At 34.9% G+C, this 22,339-nt stretch overlaps 1 protein-coding gene across 7 annotated transcripts in view; it reads left to right on the forward strand.

Annotated features, from left to right (window-relative positions):
• WDFY3 (WD repeat and FYVE domain containing 3) overlaps positions 1 to 22,339 on the forward strand; it is a 311,818-nt gene that overhangs the window by 213,427 nt on the left and 76,052 nt on the right. For 6 of the 7 annotated variants that reach the window (XM_074228578.1, XM_074228572.1, XM_074228575.1 and 3 more), the window contains 11 exons: positions 703 to 893; positions 1,840 to 1,992; positions 2,211 to 2,284; positions 2,392 to 2,553; positions 5,309 to 5,403; positions 8,958 to 9,078; positions 9,351 to 9,568; positions 10,876 to 11,111; positions 12,716 to 12,850; positions 14,639 to 14,818; positions 18,625 to 18,858. In XM_074228578.1, coding sequence (XP_074084679.1) covers positions 703 to 893; positions 1,840 to 1,992; positions 2,211 to 2,284; positions 2,392 to 2,553; positions 5,309 to 5,403; positions 8,958 to 9,078; positions 9,351 to 9,568; positions 10,876 to 11,111; positions 12,716 to 12,850; positions 14,639 to 14,818; positions 18,625 to 18,858 — 1,799 coding nt within the window. The remainder of the gene's footprint in view (positions 1 to 702; positions 894 to 1,839; positions 1,993 to 2,210; positions 2,285 to 2,391; positions 2,554 to 5,308; positions 5,404 to 8,957; positions 9,079 to 9,350; positions 9,569 to 10,875; positions 11,112 to 12,715; positions 12,851 to 14,638; positions 14,819 to 18,624; positions 18,859 to 22,339) is intronic. The other variant, XM_074228573.1, reaches the window with a different exon arrangement.

Raw genomic sequence — 22,339 nt, forward strand, 5'->3', positions numbered from 1 at the left:
CTGACTCTGAGACTGGTGTTCTATCTGCATTATCCATTCTAGGGGTGGCTAGGTTGCCCAGTGGATAGAGCATCGGCCCTGGAGTCAGGAGTACCTGGGTTCGAATCCGGCCTCAGACACTTAATAATTACCTAGCTGTGTGGCCTTGGGCAAGCCACTTAACCCCATTACCTTGCAAAACCCTTAAAAAAAATACATTATCTATTCTAAATTGATTCACATCTCTCTTAGAATTAGGGAATTATGTTAAAAGATTCTTATTCATTACCTATCTGAAGTCTTTCTCTTACACTGCAAGCATAAGCTCTAATGGTTTTATAAACACATTTTAAAAGACCCTACTAAAGTTTTAATCTCCTGATGGCCACCTGAAAGTCAAATCACTACTAGAATTGATTCTGAAATTCTATATTTCATTATTTTTTAATCATCCAAGAATCAAAATCATCAAAAATAATCTCTTGAGTTTATAACTGCTCAATCCATTTTATATAAATTAATTGAGAATATTCATGAATGAATAAAAAAAGCATTTATTAATCCCTTACTATATGCAGATTACCTTGATTTTATTAGAATAATCATTTTGGGGAAGAAAAGAGATATGGAAAAGTCATCAAAACAGATTGCATTATTATTATATTTAACTGTTTTTTTAAAATGAATTTTGGCCCTAATAAGTTCTCATTGTCTTTTATTCAGGAGTAAGAACATTTGTACCTAAGCCTGTGGCAACGACTTTACAATACATTGGTGGAGCTGCGGCCATTCTCGGATTAGTGGCCATGGCATCTGATGTGGAAGGGTTGTATGCTGCTGTAAAGGCTCTGGTTTGTGTAGTAAAAAGTAACCCACTAGCCAGCAAAGAAATGGAAAGAATCAAGGGTTATCAGGTGTGTAAATTTAAGGGTTTTAACTTTATTTTTCCTCTTTAAAAAATTTTTTTGTTTTCAAGATGACTAGTAGCATGTCTTTCAAGTGTCTTTCAAGAGGAGAAACATAGTCCAGATTCTCCTAAAGAGTCTTATTATTCATTACATTTGTTTAAAAAAGCATGAAATAAGAATGAAGTAAGTGCCTTATTTAATTTCCTTTTTTTTCCTTTTTGAGTCTTTAAACTTTTCCTTTTCAAATGAATTATTTCAGTATAGGTTTAACATACTTTGAAATTCTCATCAGATCACAAGTAACTGAATAGAAGTAATGACATAAATCTGGATTTCAGAGAGCCTAGGTTTGGTGAAAAGGTGAAACAAGTTCCCACTTGTCTGAGGCATAATTAGCCAGACCAGAGTTGGGTCCTAGGGCCAAGACTTAACAAGTTACATATTGCCACATATACCTGCTATCCTTATATATTCTGTTGACACATGATTCCCTTTAGAGGTCCTGAAATAGCTTTTCACTATTTTTAATTTGTAAGCACTCCCTAGTACCATAATTCTTCGTAGGTCTATGACTATATACAAATGTGATTAGAAAAAGATTAAATTTTCCATGGATCAGCAATGAAGAAAAACATTTGCTTTAAATTTCTTCTGGTTTTTAACTATACCATATATATTTTAAAGTTCCGGTTGACAATTTCCTAGAAATAAATGAAAAAGTAGTTCTGAGAAGCACTTAATTATATAGGTTTGTATTTTTTGTTTGAAAATTTTGTTGTAATCTTACAAAAAAGCATGCAATTTTAGAAGATTCTGTATACAAAGAGTAGTCAGATCTCTTTAGTCTTATTCAATTTGTTTTCATTAATTAGATATCTAATGTATTCCAATGTTTGCACTTTTTAATATTCAGAATGTTTTATCAACTGGCCTGTCACATCTTTTATTTCAGCTGTTGGCCATGCTGCTGAAAAAGAAACGCTCACTTCTTAATAGCCACATTCTCCACCTGACTTTCTCTTTGGTGGGAACTGTTGATAGTGGACACGAGACATCTATCATTCCAAACTCCACTGCCTTCCAGGATTTGCTTTGTGATTTTGAAGTATGTATAAGAAATAATTAATAATTTAACCAATCAGTTTTACTAATTATGTTGATAAAATGAGGAGAATCAAATTTGATACACTAAAAGAATGTTACTCATTGGTCATTTTATTCAGTGACTACTATTTGTAGACCTTTGTCCTAGGTGCTGGGGAAAATCCAAAGTGTTGATAAAATAAAGTCTCTCCCTTCATTACTACTGCTTTTATATTTCAGGTCTGGCTTCATGCACCATATGAGTTACATCTTTCCTTATTTGAACATTTCATTGAACTACTCACAGAGTCCAGGTATTAGTTATTGCCCATGTTTTAAACTAAAAATTTTCAATAGGTAAAGGAATTTTTTAGTTCAGAGATAAAAGAAGAGCTATTTTAAAAACTGCTTTCTCTTTCAGTGAAGCCTCAAAGAATGCTAAATTAATGAGGGAATTTCAGTTAATCCCAAAGCTTCTACTTACACTTCGAGATATGTCTTTGTCCCAACCCACAATTGTTGCTATTAGTAATGTGTTGAGCTTCTTACTCCAAGGCTTCCCCAGCAGCAATGACTTACTCAGGTAATGTTATCTTTTGTTTCACTTAAAAAAAAATTAAAGTGATACTTAAGTGAAGTTACTGTCTGAAAAAGTAGTTTATGCATAGAATAGTCAAGACCAGGTGTGTGATTTAAAGCCATTCAAATATAGATATTCATGCTATGTTTTCAAATCTAAGATGTCTTTTTGAAGAATATAAATTATTAGATTCTTAACTTGAAATGTAAGGACTGCTTGGCATAATTTCTCATTACTTTCAAATACTTTTTTTGAGGGGAGAGGGATTATTCTCAATGATAAATCAAGTTCTTTTAAAAAAGAAAAGAAGGCATAATATAGAAAAGTGTGTGTGTGTGTGTGTGTGTGTGTGTGTGTGTGTGTATGGAATTTATATATTTATGGAAAATCCCACAGGGGAAAAGTCGATCTTCAATGAAATAGAGCATTTCTGATGAAAGGAATAAAACTTACAGTAACTCTGAAATACAAACAGAAAAGTCTAGAGAAATGTAGATGTAATTGAACCCCTGGAAGAGGCTTCAGATAATGCAGTGCTAACATCCTGATGGGTGACAAATAAATACCTTTCCAGAACCTTAATGATTTCAGAAAATTTTGAGAAAAGTTAAATAAGAAAAGCAGAGAACTTTTGGGTGGATTAGTTTTGTTCTAGGAGTTGAAGAGAAGAAAGAGGAGGGAGGAGAAAAGGAGGAATATCATAATGGAGGGCATAGGAATGGGGTAGAACTTGATATTTTCATGATGGGATTATGTGGAAAGAGTATACAAACATCAGATTAATTTCATTCTTCTCTGAATTGGACAAAGGATACACATACATGCAAAGAAGTTGGCATGAAAACGCTGGGGGTGAGAGAAGAAAGACTAGAGAGGGAATAACTAAGAATAAAACAAACTTTATGCTCTCAAGGGCCTGGGGATGGGGTAGAACAAAAAAACTGCAAGGGGAGGGTAGGCATTTGTTAATTGAGGGATAGATAAACATTCTGCATTATAAATATGTATTGTGCTGTAAGAAATGATGAAATAAAAAATTTCAAAGAATTCTGGGTCATATGAACTGGTACAAAATGAAGTCAAAGAAAAAAATAACTTACACAAGAGCAACAGCATGGTAAAGAATAACAAACTTGCAAGGCTGAATATCTCTTACCTTGACCAATCATCTTTTAACCTTGAGGCAGCCAGTCGGTATCATGGCAGAAAGATGATGGATTCAAGGTGCAAAAGGACATGAGCATTTTGAACATGGTTAACCAGGCATTTTGTGTGACTCAGCTTATTTGATTGAAGGACATTTTTTGGTCCTTTGTGATGGTGGTACTTGTTTTTCTTTCTCAGTTTTTAAGGAGACTGAGGAGATATTATGAACAATGATTCCAAAAAAGGAGCACCCCTAAACAATTTTTTTAAAAATGCTTTTTAAAGAAAAAGTTTAGAAGGAAGTACAAATGAACATAACAGCTCGGAAATTAACACAAAATTCATTATATAGATTTTCTTTAAGAAGCAAGTAGATGAAATGAAGATCTCTGATTTCAAATACTTACAGCTAGCATTTTTATACCATTTTTAGTTTTCTGTTAGGCATATGGAAATGGCCTTTATTTGCGGTAAAAGCTGAGAATTTTTTAAAAGTGGGACTGAGCTTAGAGAAACAGAGTTAGCTATATAAATTTGGAGTTTATGGGAGTAACAATAGTATCTTAACATTCCCATAGCTCTTTAAGATTTACAAAATGTTTTACGTGTTATTTCACCTGATTCTCACAACAACTTTGTTATGTAGATGCTGCTGTTATCCCTATTTTACAGATGGTGAAGCTAAGACTGAAAGAATAGAGTCTTTTAATTAATATGTATCTGACTCAGCATTTGAACTCAGATCTTCTTGACTTCAAAGCCAGCATGCTCTACCATTAGGTGCCTTTAGTAAAGCCATGGGAGGGAGTAAGAAGTTCTGGGAGCATCTAGAGTGAGAAGAAAAAAGATAAGTAAGGGCCCATTCTAGGGGGCAAGATAAAAAGAGGGTAGGAAAAAAAGCACAGATAGCCTTGGAATAAGATAAGAAATGAATCAGGAACATAGGAACTGGCATAGACTTTGAGAAAGGTGAACCATTGAACTGGACAGGGAAGAATTCACTGGATTTTGGTTTAGTTTAACTAAATGTTTTTTTCTTTCTTCTATGGATGGCTGTCTTGGAGAGAGAGAGAGAGGAGGAGGCGCACTATATTAGGAAATGTAGATAATGTAAAGATAAGAAATGTTAAATTTTTAAAAAAATTATCTTTTACCTTGGAGAAAGCAAAAAAGAAAAATTAGCTTTAGGGGTTTGAGAAGTCCATGGTTAATGAGGAAGTAGAGCGAGCCCACTCTTTATGGAAGTTTAGGTAGATCACACACATATATACACATTCACATGCCTTGAACATATAATAAACTCAAAGGAAGGTATGTTGTATGTTTTCAGGCTAGGTTAGACCTAAGCTTGGAAGAATGTAGGAAAGAAAGAGAATGAAAATGAGACGGTTTGATCATTGAAACAAGATGGGATAGAATCAAGGACAAGGTAGAGTGACTAGTTTTGGCAAGAAGATAGGACCACTTCTTTGGTACTTTAAGATCCATAGAATCTGAATTGAAATCATCAGTTTTTCAAATACTATCTGTTAAGCACCAAATATTTATCACTGTGCTAGAAAGAGTGTATTTTCTATTGGAATTCCTTATTTTATATTTCCTGTGTCTGAAGGTTTGGCCAGTTCATTGCATCTACTTTGCCAACATTTGCTGTCTGTGAGAAATTTGTAGTCATGGAAATAAACAATGAAGAAAAACTGGACACAGGTAAGAATTCTAGGATTTAAAAAATAACAGTAGTAGGAAAGTTTATTTTGGAAAGCAAAAATGTAGTCTGAAATTTTATTGATAGTAACTCTTTGCTTTTTATTTATTTTGTAGTGCTTTTCCCCCCTCTTGTGGATTGCAAAGACCTGTGATTGTAATTGAAAGCTCAGATTTATATGGAGAAATGATGACTTTCTCTGGTGGGGGTAGGGGATGCATGGAGGGGGAGGTGTTATGGAGTTAGTAAGATATATTGGGAAAAAAAGCCATCAAGAAATTTTTTTTAATGCATAGAAGAAACTAAAAAGTTCAGCACAAGACATAAGCAAAGTCCCTTTCTGTTTTTCTCAAGAGGTTGTGTGTGTGTGTGTGTGTGTGTGTGTATTGAAATGTTTGTGTTAACTGATGATTGTTAAATACACAGTAAAAAGAAAATTCAGGGGCAGCTAGGTGGCACAGTGGATAGAGCATTGGCCCTGGAGTCAGGAGGATCTGAGTTCAAATTTGACCTCAGACACTTAATATTTGTCTATCTGTGTGACCTTGGGCAAGTCACTTAACTCCATTGCCTTAAATAGGTAAAAATTTAAAAAAAAGAAAAAAGAAATTTCAGTTTATAAAAGCCCCTAAAAGCTAAATTAAAGGGGAAAAGCAGCAAATAAGTTGAGATGGGGGGGGGGGATGCACATGTTATGAGCCTATTGTACTCTCTAAATAATTATAAAAAATTAAAATGTGATTTCCTCTTTCCACAAAAAAATTCACATTATATAGTATAATTTTTTTAATATTCCAATGTCCTTAGAGCAAAGGTTAGAGCTTCTTGACCCTGGGATCTGTGAACTAATTTTTTTTTTACAATTGATAGCTGCATTTCATTATAATTGACTTTTTTAATCTTATATATTGCATATTATTCATTAAAACTATTGCTCTGAAAAGGGGTCCTTGGCATTACACAGATTCCCCAAGCACAAAATGGTTAAGAACCATATGCTTGAGTTTTAAAAAAAAATACTTACATGGAACTTTTCAGGAAAAAAAACTCAATAAAGGAACCTTGTCGGGACACCCCTCTCACCCACCCACCACCAACCTCCCATAACCTATGCTTGTTATCTTTGGTTTCTTTTTCCTAACAATCAGTAAGTATTCCTTTATAGAAAGAAGGATTTAATTACTCTTTACCTACTCTTTATGCTACTTTATCCTGTTTTTATCAAATATATGGTATAGAAATGGAAAATTGTTTGAAATTTAAGTATGGTTGCAACTTTTAAATTGCTCACTGCTGCTGTTAACAATACCAGATTACTCTATATGATATGAAAGATATTCTTTAGTCCTTTTATAGGAGCATACTTGATTTTCTTAACATTCCACTAAATTAGGAAGAGCAGGTGTGGTTATCATTTGTTATTAAGGAAAATGAGAACTCAGTAAAGTTGAGTGAACTTGTCCAGGGTCAGAGACCTGGCAATTTCAGCCAAAGCTGTATTTGGCTTTCTTTAATCAACTAGAAAATCTATAAAAGAGTGTAATAGTTATTATATCTATCTTGATGCATAAACTTTATATGAAATTCTTCACACTCCACTCTTTTAATGCCCAATTTATTCAAAAAGCTTCATCAGTAGCACTGTTATTTAAACTGCAGCCACCAGTGTGGCAGTCTCTGTCATTGCTCTGTCTTGGTCTTGAGAGACTTTGAGCCCAAATGCCTTGGTCTGCAGATTCCTTCTCTATTGGATCAAGACTTTTGTAAGGACTCTTGTCCTTCTTCACCTTTTGCTGCTCTGCACGATATTACCCATGGTTTCATTGAGCCATGCAAGCTCCTCTGTCATGACAAGACAATGGTCCAGGGGAGAGGAGGACCTTTGCCTGCTTCCATTATTAACTGATGCTTTTAGTGTGGTTTCAGAACTTTGAAAGATCTGTTAAATTCAAAGACATTCAAAAATTCATTTCATTTCTTGTTGCTCCCCCTGACTCCTCTGAATTTTGTCATTTTTCTTTGTAAAATTGCCTTTCCTCTTTGGGAAAAAAAATAATCAATTAACATATATTTACTAAACATCTGCTATGTGCTTGATACTGAAAATAAAAACAGAATGAATATAGAAATGAAAATAGAATGAAATAATCATTAGAGGTTTACATTCTAATCAGGAAAGAAGGGGAGGAAAGGAATATGCAATTGTATCACACAACCTTGCAAGGTTGTACTATTAACCCATTTTACATTTGAGCAAACTGAGACAAACATATTAAATGATTTGCCCAGGGTCACACAGACTGAGACTAGATTTGAACTCGGATCTTCCTGAACCCAGGCCCGGTGCTCTAATCTAGCTGCCTATGAGGCAACAAATACAAATAAAACATATACATACATATATATATATATATATATATATATATATATATCACACACACACACATATATCAAATAAATATAAAGAGAATAAATGCAATATAATACTAAGATGTTTGGGAGAAAATGTACTAACAGTTGAGGATTGGGAATGACTGGTAATCATCTGAGTGAGAAATGAAGAGAATCTGAATTTAGGGTAATATCTCTGAATAGAAAGAAGGATTTGAATGCAATGTATTGTGGAGACAAGAAATGATAAGTGTTTAGGAGATAAGGATAAAGCCAAACTTGGGAACCTTGGAGCCTGGATGAATGGGGTAGGTGCTTTTGACAAAATTAGGAAATTTTGGACTAGGGTAAGGTGTGTGGAGAAAGATAATTTTTTGCACAAGCTAATTTTGAGATATTCTTTCACATCTGAATATAGAGAAAATGAAAATACTCCCCTTTCTGCTTCTCAACCATAACCTCTGCCAAAGAATAAGAATCTTCTTTCAACAAAATACGTCTTCCTCTCTGCCTCAACAGCTCTCCTTTTCCCCTTCACTTTTCCTCTGCTTCTTTCTTTTCACCTTTACTTGTTCTTATTTTCTTTATTCTAATTCATTCCTCCCTTCCAGAAACTTCTCTTTCTTTCCTTCTGTGTTTTCTTTTCACCCCGTGGGTGTTATTTTTTTCTTTTTTTCCTTCTTCTTTACCTATCTTTTTTCCTTCTTTATTCTTCCATCTATTATTCTCATTTTCCCCCTGCCCTATCCTCTCTTCTCCTCTATATCCCTGTCCTGTAATTTACACTATTTGAGAAAGAATTAGATTTACACCTACCTTCATTTTGCATTGTTCTGGATTTTTGTTATATGGCAAAAAGTTGATGTGTTTTCCTTACAAACAGTTTTACTTTATGGAAAAAATTATTCTAATCTCTGTATGAGAATAACCAATATTATCAGTTCAAGTTAAATCAGAACTTAGATAATCCTATCTTAGGAGTAAGAAAAAAGATTTGATAGATACTTTTTGCTTTCCTTATTATTTGTGAGTTGTGTGGAAAAAAAACAATTTCTAGATAACTTTTCTGGGGAAGAAATCCTGTGATTTCAGTGCCCAGAAAATGTTCTCATGGGCTTTGAACTGTCTCTCATAGAAAGTTTAATGGCTGCCTTTTCTTTCTTAGGAACTGAGGAAGATTTTGGAGGTCTTGTATCTGCTAATCTTATACTTTTGAGAAATAGACTATTAGACATTCTACTCAAACTAGTCTATTCATCAAAGGAAAAAACAAGCATTAATATACAGTAAGTAAAACTCCATCTTGACATTTCATGCTGATTGTTTTTATTTCTGTTTAGTTTGATGTACCTCCAAAATTGATAGAATAAGTCAACTAACCTTACTTGAAAATACCCAGAGAAATAACTTGCACCATCATTTCATTTTAATGAAAGTTAATTGCTATCTTAATTGAGATCTTCAAGAAAAAAAACCGATTTTATTCAGAGACGTTGGACAATGTCTGACTAAAAACCTAAAACTAACATTTGAACTTGATTCTCTTTCCCTCGAGTAGAGCCTGTGAAGATCTAGTCAGGACACTGGGCTTTGACTGGCTCCTGATGTTTACTGAGGAACATTTGCACTCAACTACAGTGACTGCAGCCATGAGGATATTAGTTGTCCTGCTAAGCAACCAGTCTGTTCTCATCAAGTTTAAAGAAGGACTCAGCGGTGGAGGCTGGCTTGAGCAGACCGATTCTGTCTTGACGAATAAAATTGGCACCGTGCTGGGTAGGAAACTTTTTACCTAGAAGAAGCAAAATTATATGTTCTCTCTGACCTAGAGAGAGCTTGTGATTGCTGATCTTCGACTCCTGAAGCCTGCGATACATCCAGCTTGGTAATATCTCTACACCTTGGACTTGAGTCCTAAGTGGTTCTCGGTAACAAATTATCAGTCTGGGTCATTCCTCCTTAGCTCACTTTGAAAGCTGGAAACTTCTGAAATGAATTGAGACTAGGTTGACAGGTATTCACCAAGTCCTTAGATAGATTCTCAACAAGGATTGATTGGGCAACTCCTATACAATAGTACCATTCCAACTGTTGGGGATTCAGAAAAGCAAAAGCAGTTCTTGTCCTAAAAGAACTAGTGGTCTGTTTGGGAATGGACACAAGACAGCATCTAAACTTACTTTCTCTACAAATGGGTTGTCGTGTGTGTGTGTGTGTGTGTGTGTGTGTGTGTGTGTGTGTCTGTCTGTCTGTCTGTCTCTGTCTCTGAAAGAATGATGATGCCCTCAGCAAGAATAGGAAGTTAGGAAAAGGTTAGGAATTTTTTTTTAAAAAGCTAATGAGCTTTGTTTTGGAAATGTAGAGATTACAGATGTGGGACATCTAGTTGGAAACAGTTATGCTGACAGGCAAATAATTGCCCTGCAACAGAACTTGATTTTATCTGAACAGAAATGCAGAATAAAGCAGTGAGGAGATTCTCCCACACATTCTTGAACAGGTCTCCTTTGCTACCCTTGCCCCAGCTCAGAAGTTTCAAAGTCTAGCTCCACCCAGATTATAATTCTTCTTGAGCTTGGTTTTTATCTGTACCTGGGTTTTGATCCTGCCAGCTTCTTTCTAGGGTTGAAAACTTCTTGGAAGTCTGAGTCTGAGTCTTTAGGTTGACCACTTCCTGCTTATTAGACCTCAGGCCCTTTCTACTTTTTTTTTTAAGATTTTTGCAAGGCAATGGGGTTAAATGGCTTGTCCAAGGCCACACAGCTAGGTAATTATTAAGTGTCTGAGACTGGATTTGAACTCAGGGACTCCTGACTCCAGGGCCGGTGCTCTATCCACTGTGCCACCTAGATGCCCCCCCCCTTTCCACTTTTTTAACCATAGACAGAACAGAGCTCTTCCATTTACCTCTTTCCCAGGAGTCTCCATCATCATCTTAGACATGAGCACATAGCCACAAGGGCCATTAAACCCATATCCTCTTGAGAAAGGCATTTGTGCTCCAGACTTGAGTATCTTGATCATTATTCTTCACAGCCATGCTAGTCAGTTTTACACTTGTTTTTATATCTCCTTTTCTTTAGGATTCAATGTGGGCAGAAGTGCTGGTGGCCGATCAGCTATCAGGGAGATTAATCGGGATGCCTGTCATTTTCCTGGTTTTCCAGTTCTTCAGTCATTTCTCCCTAAGCATACTAATGTCCCTGCCCTTTATTTTCTCCTCATGGCCCTCTTTCTGCAGCAGCCAGTCACCGAGCTGCCTGAAAACCTACAGGTCAGTGTACCTGTCATCAGCAGCCGATGTAATCAGGGTTGCCAGGTAGGAATTGACCTTGCGAGGCACATCTCTTAATTTGGGGGGTGGTGCTTAGTGATTTAGACTAGGCAGGTGGAAGGGAATAAATTTAACAATGGGAATTATAGATTAAATTCTTCAGAAACAGTCCTCTACTAAATTTGTAAATTATTTATTACATATGTATAAAGATGACTTAGTAGATATTTGGAGATATCTTTAATTTGAATTCACAAAAAGGGTGATTTTTTTCCCCTTTTTGTAAGTTTAAAGTAATTACAAACACAAGTACATATTTTCCTGTATGGCTATTATATGCAATCAGAAGGTCAGCACTGAAAGAAACATTTTTCACTGCTGAACTAAATAATTTTGAGGGATTTTATTCTTTCAAAATACAGCTTTCATTTGAAAAACTAGAAATGAAGAATTTGTTGTTTCCACAAATGACTTGTGGTTATAGAAGAAATAAGATTTAAAACCTTTCTTGATTATTAATTTTTAAAAGAATTTAAAGTAATATGACATCTAAAATTAGAAGATAAAGTAAAGCTTCGGTGCTTTCTGATTTTCTGACAATTGTAAACACAAATCAATATATGTCAGTCAGTATTGATTAAGCACCTAACTGCAGATAATCCTTATCTTCAAGGGACTTACAATCTCAAAGGGAAATCAGTAAAACTATTCAAAGTACACTATAATAAGGATAAAGAGAAAATTAGCAGGTTTTGGAATTAAGAAGGGTTAGACAAGGCTTCTTGTAGAAGTTGGGGTGATGGGTAGAGAGACAGATAGATAGATGGATGGATAGATAGAAAGATCAATCAATCTAGTGTGTATGGAAAGAATTTTCAACATAGCTTAGACTTATTTATGCTTCTGCATCCTGGAGCATAAACACGTCAAAGTCTCAGTTTCAATAGTTTGTAATCTCTTTAAAATTAAAATCTGTAACTCTTTGTCCTAACATTGGCCTAATAAATAAAAAGTAACCTCTAAAAGATTTGTTGTATATCATAGCAGTTATTTTGCAAGCTTATATGGTCCTAAAAATGCACTTGATTAAAATTGCTTTGAATAAAACAAAACCCCATAATTTCATCTTACTTAAGTTGCAAGAAATTCTGTGAGTAGTGTGAAACTGAATTTGTTTGTTTGTTGGGGAGAGGAGTTCATTCAGATTATTTTCTCATTGAAAATCATTTGAGAAAATTGTTTTGCTTTAAATTTAGCAGTTTAGTAAATATAATTTCTGGAATTTCACTGTGATAATTTTTTGGAAAGAACAATTGTACTCTCTTAAAATATAGTCTGTGTTGGCAAGACCCATATGACAGAATGTGCTGGTAGAATATAGTTTATCTTTTTTAGATAGATTTCATAGGATATGGAAGAAAGTGAAATTTACCTCTCATCCTGTCTCTTCATACTAACTAAAACTATGCAATTGTAATGATTGAATCAAAATCAATCTGGTTGTTTAAAGAACTTCATTTTAAAGATATTAGAAATAATTATTTAAATTTAAATAAAATATAATTATTTTAAAATATTAGAAATCTTGTTTCCTTCTGAGGAAAAGAACCCAACCTGTACCTAATTCTTGTTTTACTTCACTCCTATAGTTTGATTTGGATTCCATTTGGACATTTATCTTTGGAGTTCCGGCCTCCAGTGGGACTGTGGTCTCTTCCATCCATAATGTTTGCACAGAAGCTGCTTTTTTGTTGTTGGGAATGCTTCGCAGCATGCTCAATTCAGTAAGTAAGATGAAGCATTGAGCAATATTAATAATTCTCCATCTGCCTCTATTATTCTGAATAGAAGCTCCTTAATCATGGGAATGAGAGCCTCAAAGTCCCACAGTACATGGATCATTTTGTCTTCTAGTTTATGCTTTAATTTGGCTGCAAAGGTTTTTGCCTTCTCTTTTTAAATTAATTTGGGTGGGGGTTTTTTTTGATGTCCTACTCTTACATCATATAATGTTATAAACATTAGGATAAGTTTATTTCAAAGGTCTTTGATGTTTGTTTTAGTGGCATTTTTCCTTCTTGGCTTCCATTATGTAATATTTTAATTTGGAACAAAGCATTTTCATCATAGCCACATCCTGTGATAAGGGATTGCAAGGTGTATTTTGTACTTTTTAAAGATGAGAAAACTGAGACACTGAGAGTTAATGTGAGAGTTAATGTGAGCAAAGGTCCAGGGTCACACAGTGACAAGGCCAGGATTTAATTCATGGTATCCGATTCCATGTTCATCACACCCTCTCTGATTCTTTACTGTTACACTCCTTGTAGATAAAGGTTTGTATGTTTAAAAATCTCTTCCTTACATATTCCTGAAATTCTGACCTAGAGATTCATGTGATCTGACACAGCTGTAACCTGGAAGGATTACTGGTGTAGTCAGCCATCATTCTTACCTTAAGCTGGTTATGCAACCTTTGGTTATAGGTACCTTTAAATAATAGTTCCCAAATGTGTGATTCTTTATGGTATGCCAAGGACACTTCTCAATTGACGAGAAACTGAACCCCTTGTACTTGTGATTTTTTTTTCAGTTATATAAATAAGCAAATGTTAGCACTGGGTTGTGAACTAAAGAATCTTCTAATTCCAGGTCCAGTGTACTTCCCTTTAAGTACCTGTACCTTGCACATATAAGCAGCATTTTTAACCAGGTGATACGGTTGTACATCCATACATCAAAAACCTTTAGATTTGTGGTCATTTTATAGTATATATAACAATTTTTAAAAATATTTTGACTTTTTCACAGATGAAAATTGCATTTCTTGCTTCTTTGCATTTTTAAAGAGTATACTGAACATACTTAAAGAATTTGTTGACTCGGTATTAGGTACATCAGTTACTGTACTATAGCCAACTATTTCCACTACTACAATAGTACCATATATAATAACATTTTATAATAAATATGTGTTGTGTATTACATTATACCATTATTAATCACTGCTATATGATCATATCATTATATTCTACTTTGTATCCAGTATGTTGGATTTATTGAGGTAGTTCGTCCTTAGTATTCTATACTGATTAGAGAGGGTAAGGAATTAGGGAATGGAGATAATTGCTAACATTGTTTTTGTTATTTTTATGCCTTACAGTTTATTTCAGACATTTTCAAAGCAAGCATATATGCAATATTAAATTAGAAATAATTAACAGTACTAAAATTAAGAGGGATTAGAGAAGGCCTCCAGTAAAAGAAGGGATTTTAGTTAGAACTTAAAGGAAAGTTATTAAATAGAGCTCAAAAAATGTCTATTGCATTTTAATTTTCCAAGGAAAAGTTTCTGTAAAGATCAAAGAATGAGTAGTTTTGAATATCTACATTGTAGAGGGAGGAGCAATATATATTTTATGTTATAATAACCATAAATTTGCATTTTTGCTGATGGTTTTGTTTGTGTGTGTGTGTGTGTATGTGTTTTTCCAGTGACTTTCTCATTCTCCTTTTGAACAGTAGCATTTACTTATCCTGATTCTTTATTTCTCTTCTTCCTTCCATAACAGCCTTGGCAATCAGAAGAAGAAGGGTCTTGGCTCAGAGAATATCCTGTTACCTTGATGCAGTTTTTTAGATACTTATATCATAATGTTCCAGATCTCAGTTCAATGTGGATGAGCCCTGAGTTTCTCTGTGCTTTAGCAGCTACAGTCTTCCCCTTCAACATCCGACCTTACTCTGAGATGGTAAGTGCTGCAAGAATGTTCAGAGTAGGGCAGCTAGGTGGTGTAGTGGATAAAGCACCAGCCCTGGAGTCAGGAGTACCTGGGTTCCAATCCTGTCTCAGACACTTAATAATTACCTAGCTGTGTGGCCTTGGGCAAGTCACTTAACCCCATTTGGCTAGCAGACCCCCCCAAAAAAAATGTTCAAAGTCCTTGTTAACCACTGCCCTGATTACAGTCAGGCCTGGTACACAGTTTATTTATCCACTCAGGAAGGTGACACACACCCAATCAATAGGGATGGACATGTGTCTCAAAGATGTCATATCATATATACTTATGTATGCTTGTATATACATATATGCATTCATTTGTATGCACATATGTATGTTTACAAATATATCCAGATGTAGCTCCAAATATACATCTCTTTCTTCTCCTGAGCTACATGATCCTGTTTGCTAAGTTCAGGTAGGTCATGTAGACAACAAAAGTTACATGGTTGGGGAAGTGAAAGAGGATGCTTAAAATATTATAAAGGCCTGTAGTATAACCTTTTACAGCAGATCAAAGAAAACTTTTTTCTTCTTTAAAATTTAATTAGCATTTATTAATCTGCTTTTATGTGCCTTTTTTAGACAGAATAAAGAGAATAGGTGAGTTCCTGTAATTCAGAGTTCTCTGAGCTTTCTTTTGTGTCTGGGGACAATGATTGGGGAAAGTAGATGTTGAAGGAGAAATTTAGTACATTCATTTCAAACAGAAAAAGAAAGAAATATAATAGAAAATATAGCATAAAATGAAGAGAGTCATGTCCTTCCAAAAATCCACTTTTGACAGGAAAAAGAGAGGGAAAAATGCCCTACCTGGGATCAGTCTGTCAAAACAATCTTCTGTGGAGCAGTCCAGATTTCAGCCTTTGATAACTCTACTCAATTTAAAGCTTATATTTTCATTTTCCAGAATATCTATCTCCCAAGACCCCAAACATTTAGTCTTTATTTTCTCCCTTAGCACTGGGAGCCCCATTTCCTTTTCTTTCGTGCCATTCTGATCAATTTTTTCATGGTAGAGTTCTTAATTTCTCATTGATGAATTAAGCTATGTGTTCTAAGCACTTGGAAGATTCAGTGTGATCTACAGTTTTGGTTTCAAAGTTTTAACCATTACAGATTTGTTTAAATTTGATTTTTCTTTATCTAACTTAATATAATATATAACAAACTCCCAGATGTGGACAGCAGATTACTGGGTCTGTTGTTTCTTGTCATGCTCTAGGCTAGAAGGATGCTTATATTCAGACATTGCAGCATGGTAAATAGATAGGGCACTGGATTCATAATAAGTTTAAATTCCAACTCAGAAACATGCTAGCAATGTGACCTGGGCAACTTAGCCTTTCTGTGCTTAATTCTTCATCTCTAAAATGAAGGGATTGTACCCAATGTCTGTAAGATTCCATTCATCTCAAAATCTATCAAATTGTAATATAAAATGGCACTTTCCCTTTCTGATTCATTTCTGGTGCCTGTGGTAAAATAATTAATCTCTTATACCAACTCTTTTTCCTTCAGTCATATAGTGATAAGATAAGTAAATGTCCAACAATATTCCATGAAATCATTCTAATCTATTTCATATGTGTCACTTTTTTTTTTCACAATTTGTCTTATTTTTATATCTCTTGAATTTTCCCTCTTTGATTTTAATTCTTATTAGCTTTTAGGAAAACTGAATGAATGGTAAAATTCCTTTTAACTTTTTTTTTATTATTCTAATCTTAAATTCTACTCTAGGCCCTAAACTGAAATTTTGTGGTATTAAGTTTTTCTATGATCAGTTCATGAATATTTCAAATCATTAATTGCAAAATTTTTTGCTTTCATCACCTAAGATATTTTGGGCAAGTCACTTTTCCTTCCCCTAGAACTTTGTTTCCTCTAGTGTAAAATGAGGGATTTTTTTCTTAGTGATCTCTAAATATCCCTTCTTCCAATGATTCCATTCTTTTTACTCATTATTTTGACATAATCTATCAAATTGATTTAAGATGATCATATATTAGATAAGCTTAACTAATGATCAAGAAACATATTTAATTTAAAAATCTTTTTGCTTGACATTCTGTTATACTGCTTTTATCCTTTGAAATTGTAAAGTAGTTTAAAGAGCTACTTTTATTTAGTATGATGACTTTTAACCATAAGTGAAAAATCAAATCAAAAAGCAATAAAATTAATTTGTGAAATAATTGTTCTATTGCCCTCTGCTACTAGAATATCAGGGCAATTTTCCTGTAGTAATTCTTTGAAAATGATGTCAAGGCTCTTTTCCTGATCATGACTTTCAGGTATTCCAATAATTTTTACATTATCTTTCCTTAGTCTGTTTTCCATATCAATTGTTTTTTCAATGAGATATTTCACATTTTCTTCTAATTTTTCATTTTTTTGGTTTTGAAGTATTGATTCCTGATTTCTGGTAAATTCATCAATCTCCCTGAATTCTATTCTTTGTCTGAAGGATTTGTTCTCCTCAGAGAGTTTTCTTATCTCTTTTTCCATCCGGCCAATTCTGCTTTTTAAAGCATTCTTCTCCTCAATAACTTTTTTAACTCTTTTATCCATTTGACCTAAGCTGGTTTTTAGCATGCTATTTTCTTCAGCATTCTTTTGGATTTCCTTGACTAAGCTGCTGACTTCATTTTCATGTTTTTCCTGCATCTCTCTCCTTTCTTTTCCCAGTTTTTCTTCCAACTCCCTTATTTGATTTTCAAAGTCTTTTTTGAGCTCTGTCATAGCCTGAGCCCAAGTTCTGTTTTTCTTGGAGTCTTTAAATGCAGGAGCTTGTGCTTCCTCATCTTCAGACTGAGTATTTTGATCCTTCTTGGGCTCATATGCAAAATAGTTCTCAATGATCTTCCTCTTGTTTCTCTGCTTGCTCATTTTCCCAGCCTGGGCCTGGTTTTGGGGTGCTTCCTGAGCTTTTGGGACACTCACACAAGAGTCTCAGTGTGTGAGGCTCTGTCCTCCCTCCTGGTCTGTGAATGACCATAAGCGCCCCCCTCTGCCACGGGGCTGAAGGGGGGGGGGGCTGCTGTTCTATTGGGGGGCCTAGACTGCTATCAGGATCTGAATGTGGTCAGAGCCCCAGAGTCCTGTTCCAGAGGCAGAGGACAGAGCTCTGCAGTCTCTCTTCACTCCCCTCCTTAGGTTCAATGGGCTCATGCCCTGGGGTCTCCTGCTTACCAGCTTGGCCTGCTTCTGGTTCCTGGATCTGGGCCATGGAAAGACCAAGCTGCTCATTGTGTGCCCTGAGGACTGGGCTCCACGTGCTCGCTCTGGCAGAGGTCCCCCGCTGTTCCCCCACTTTGTGCCAGTGCTCCCCGGGGTGCAGCTCAGGAGACTTCCCCACTGCTGTGAGCCTCAGCTCCCAGCACCCTGGGGCTGCCTCCGGGAGGCTGAAGTTCTTTTGCTCTGGCGGGCCCCCCTCTGGCAGGCCGCCCCTCAAACCCCGGGGAGCAGAGCCTTTCTGCTCTTTTCCAGGTTACCTTGAGTAGGAGAACTGCCTCATTGGGTCCCTCTGTGGGTTTTGTCTCTTGAAAGTTTAGTTAGAGTCCTTAGTTTCAAGTTTTATCAGAGAGGGTCTAAGAGCCCTTCTTGTGGCTAATTTGGCTCCGCCCCCCTTTGTGTGAAATAATTGAATTAGGTAAACTACACAAAATGATCACTAATATTATAATGTAACTTTTATTTATATAAAAATAAAATATTTAAATAAAAAGTATTAGAAAGATTATGGAATTTTTCTGTTTTGTTTTTAAACAGGTTACTGATCTTGATGATGAAGTAGGGTCTCCAGCAGAAGAGTTCAAAGCCTTTGCAGTTGATACAGGAATGAATAGGAGCCAATCAGAATACTGTAATGTTGGCACCAAAACCTACTTGACCAACCACCCAGCAAAGAAGTTTGTTTTTGATTTCATGCGAGTCTTGATTATAGACAATCTCTGTCTTACACCTGCCAGCAAACAGACTCCATTGATTGACCTGCTGTTGGAGGTAACATCAAGAAAATGAGCTTATCCCAATGTAACTTCACTCCCAGAAGTATAATGTATATAATATATCAGGATCAAAAAGGTGTTTGCAAATTTTCTAATTAATATAAGTATTTTATAGTAGAAATAGAGAAAAATAAAATTTCTCACATGTAGAAAGTATTTGTGCTCCATAAAAGTACTTTAGGCTACGGTTACGTGAAGGTTGGAATGACTAGAGAGAGATTTGATCTACATCTCTAGTTCACTAGTTTTGCTGATTAGTTGCTTTGAACCAGGATGTCATCCCCACTTTGATTCCAGCCCTGTTTTCTTGTAACTGTTTCTGTATCAGAATGAGAATATGACCAACCATCTTTCCTGATAACAATAATTCCTGAAAACTATGAAAAAATGTTTCCCTGCTGCATCTCAGGAAAAGTGAAAGGGAATGGGAAAAAAAAATATTTGTCCTACAATCCTATTTGCTATAAAATCAGCACCTCTAGATAGTGGTATTATTTTTATCTGTACTAGCTGAACTGTAAGTCCTCCCTCTTGTGGCTTACAGAAGCACTACAATGTCAGTACTGTTGATCAAGGCAATTCATATGACCACAATCTAGTCAATTATTTAGTAAAATAACTTTTACCATAATTAGTAACACTTGAATACTAAGCAGTCAAGAGGGTGTTACTTTTTTTGTTCTCAAAATTCTCAGTAGTTATTGAATAAGAATAATTTTCACCAATGAAAACTACAACTGAATAAAATATAGCCCTGTTGAATTTTCAAATTCTGGCCATCTCAGGGAAGAAGGATGATAGCATCTGACATTTATGCAGCATGGTAAGTGGAAAAAATGAAACACTCCTCTTAGCAAAGCACTGATAGAATCGTGCATGATCTTCTATTTGTAGGAGAAATCAAAAATAAATAAAATGTGCATGAGAAAGCACAAGCAACAAACACTCCTGAGTAAGTAGTGAAAGAAAGAAAGCACTGAATCGGCACAAATAATTAGCTAGGAGTTATTGGTGTTTGGCAAATTGACTATGAATAAGTAATTCAATTCTGTGGTTTTAAGTTTTATGTTTTAAAAACACGAACTTTATTATAGTATACAGAAAGTAGGAGATGATTCATTGTTCAGTTCTGATATGTGTAGAAAATATAAAACATTTCTACATGGTTTCTGCTGAAGAATATAAACTTGAAGATCTAGAGTTAAGAAAGATCTGAGTTTAAATCTGACCTCAGGCACTCTCTAGCTGTGACCCTTGAGCTAGTCATTTAACCTCTGTTTCCCTTAGTTTTCTCAGCTGTAAAAAAGGGATAATAATAACCCCCTACTTCCAAAGATTGTTGTGAAGATCAATGAGAATATTTTTAAAGCTCTGATCATAGAGTACGTATTATATAAATAATTATTTCTTTCACTTTCTTTCCCTGAAAGATCTGAAGAAATACAAGCTCTTTAAAAGTAGAGACTACATAATGTACATATTTAAGGTCTCATTCCCCCAGTCTGTAGCACCATATTTTGTACCCAGTAGGGGATCAATAAGCATTTGCTGGCTGGATCAGTAATTATAGCTAGATCAATAATTTTCAAAATAGCATATAACATGTCTACTTTAGAACTAATGCAAATTTGGTAACTTGGTAGGTTTTTTTTTTAAGAAAATTTCATCCATTTGATATTCTGAAAGTGTCCAAAATACAGTTTTCTGTTTTCTGTAATAGTTGTTAATACTTATAGGGCTCTCCTTATAAGAGGACCATGAAAGTGACAGTATGAAGATAAACAAAGCATGTTAAAGAGAATACAGAGTTAAAAGTCTCCCTGAAGGGGTGGCTAGGTGGCATAGTGGATAAAGCACCAGCGCTGGAGTCAGGAGTACCTGGGTTCAAATCCGGTCTCAAACACTTAATAATTACCTAGATGTGTGGCCTTGGGCAAGCCACTTTAACCCCGTTTGCCTTGCAAAAACCTTAAAAAAAAGTCTCCCTGAATATCTTTAAGAAGAGAATAAGCATCTTTTTTTAAGTGAGAAGGAAGAGGGTTTGAGTCCCTTAAATTATATACTATAAAGTTGTAAGCACCAAAACTAGTAGTAGTTAAGAAAGAGAAAAGTTGAGATACACATTTTTGGATATAGCTAATGTGAAATTTGATTTGTCTAACAATATTCACCCATGTATTGAGGCTTTTTTGAATTTTGTTCAGTGGGACAGAAGTCGAGTTGAGGGGAATTGCTGAATAATTTTTAAAATATTTTCTTATTGAAAAAATTAAAATTAAAGCCAAACAAAATTAGAATTAGAAGGGAAATATAATGTGGAAAAATATTCACAGCAAGTTACTCTGATATGGTCTTATGTCCAAGTTTTATAGGGGAAAATGTTATCTAGGCACTGAAAGATAAAAGATCAGGTGCCATTCCACAATAGATAAATGTCAGACAGCTGTTGTAATAGAAATAATATCCTCCACTCACATGGAAATTAGGCCACTTTTTCCTTAAAAGCTAATTAAAACATTCTTAAGATTTAATTAACATAGGCATTGAAAGACCAGACTGTTGACATCATTCCCTCCTCTCCTAAGTACAAAATTAGTCCTGGCAGATCACTCAGGGCTTGACAGCTTAATTCATCTGACTCTACAGGATACCCTCAGTGTTTATACTTTTTGAACATCATTTTGTTATAATTAAATAACAATACTATAACTTGAAGAGATTAAATCATACATGCAAAAATATTTATAGCAGTACCATTTTATAGCAAAAATCTAGAAACTCTGAATATAATTTGATATAAATAATAAATAATATAATATAAATAAAATATAAAATAAATCATAAAACCTTGAAATATAGTTTATTATTACATCACTTAAAAAAAAAGACAAAAAGATAGTGTCAAAGAAACCTAAAAAAGACAAGTATGTTATCAAAGTGAGTGAAAAGGAGAGCATGTGAAATCTCCTTCTCTAAAGGACATTACACAATGCAGACTTTCATCTTTCCCAAATTGTTCTTGAAGGCAAATGAATTGACCAAATGTTCTGTTATCAATTATAAGAAAGTTTAAGGTAACTCTTCTTGTAACTTCTCCTCTTCCCTACACTGTTGTCACCAACAGGCTTCCTTCCCTTTATCACTTATTGTCAAAAGACAATTACCACATTAATATTAGTTCCCAGAAGTAAGTCTACAATTAAACCACTCATCCTTTACTCATTTGGAAAACCTCTGTTAAATGTTGACAATATGCAGATCATTTCTAGGCACTAAGAAGATGCAGAAATTAAAGAGGAAAGGGAATGTGTCTCAAGAAATAAGTCCACAACTAATTAGTGGCAGCATAATACATAAATCTTTAAAAGAGATTGGGAACAAATTACTATAAGAGTTCCTAGGATGGCTTTGTAAGTCCATGAATCTATGATCTGTGAGTTAGGTGGTTTCTTGAGGAAACAAAACCATGCTGCCAG

This window comes from Macrotis lagotis, chromosome 3, assembly GCF_037893015.1.
Source record: "Macrotis lagotis isolate mMagLag1 chromosome 3, bilby.v1.9.chrom.fasta, whole genome shotgun sequence".
Lineage (NCBI taxonomy): Eukaryota > Metazoa > Chordata > Mammalia > Peramelemorphia > Peramelidae > Macrotis > Macrotis lagotis.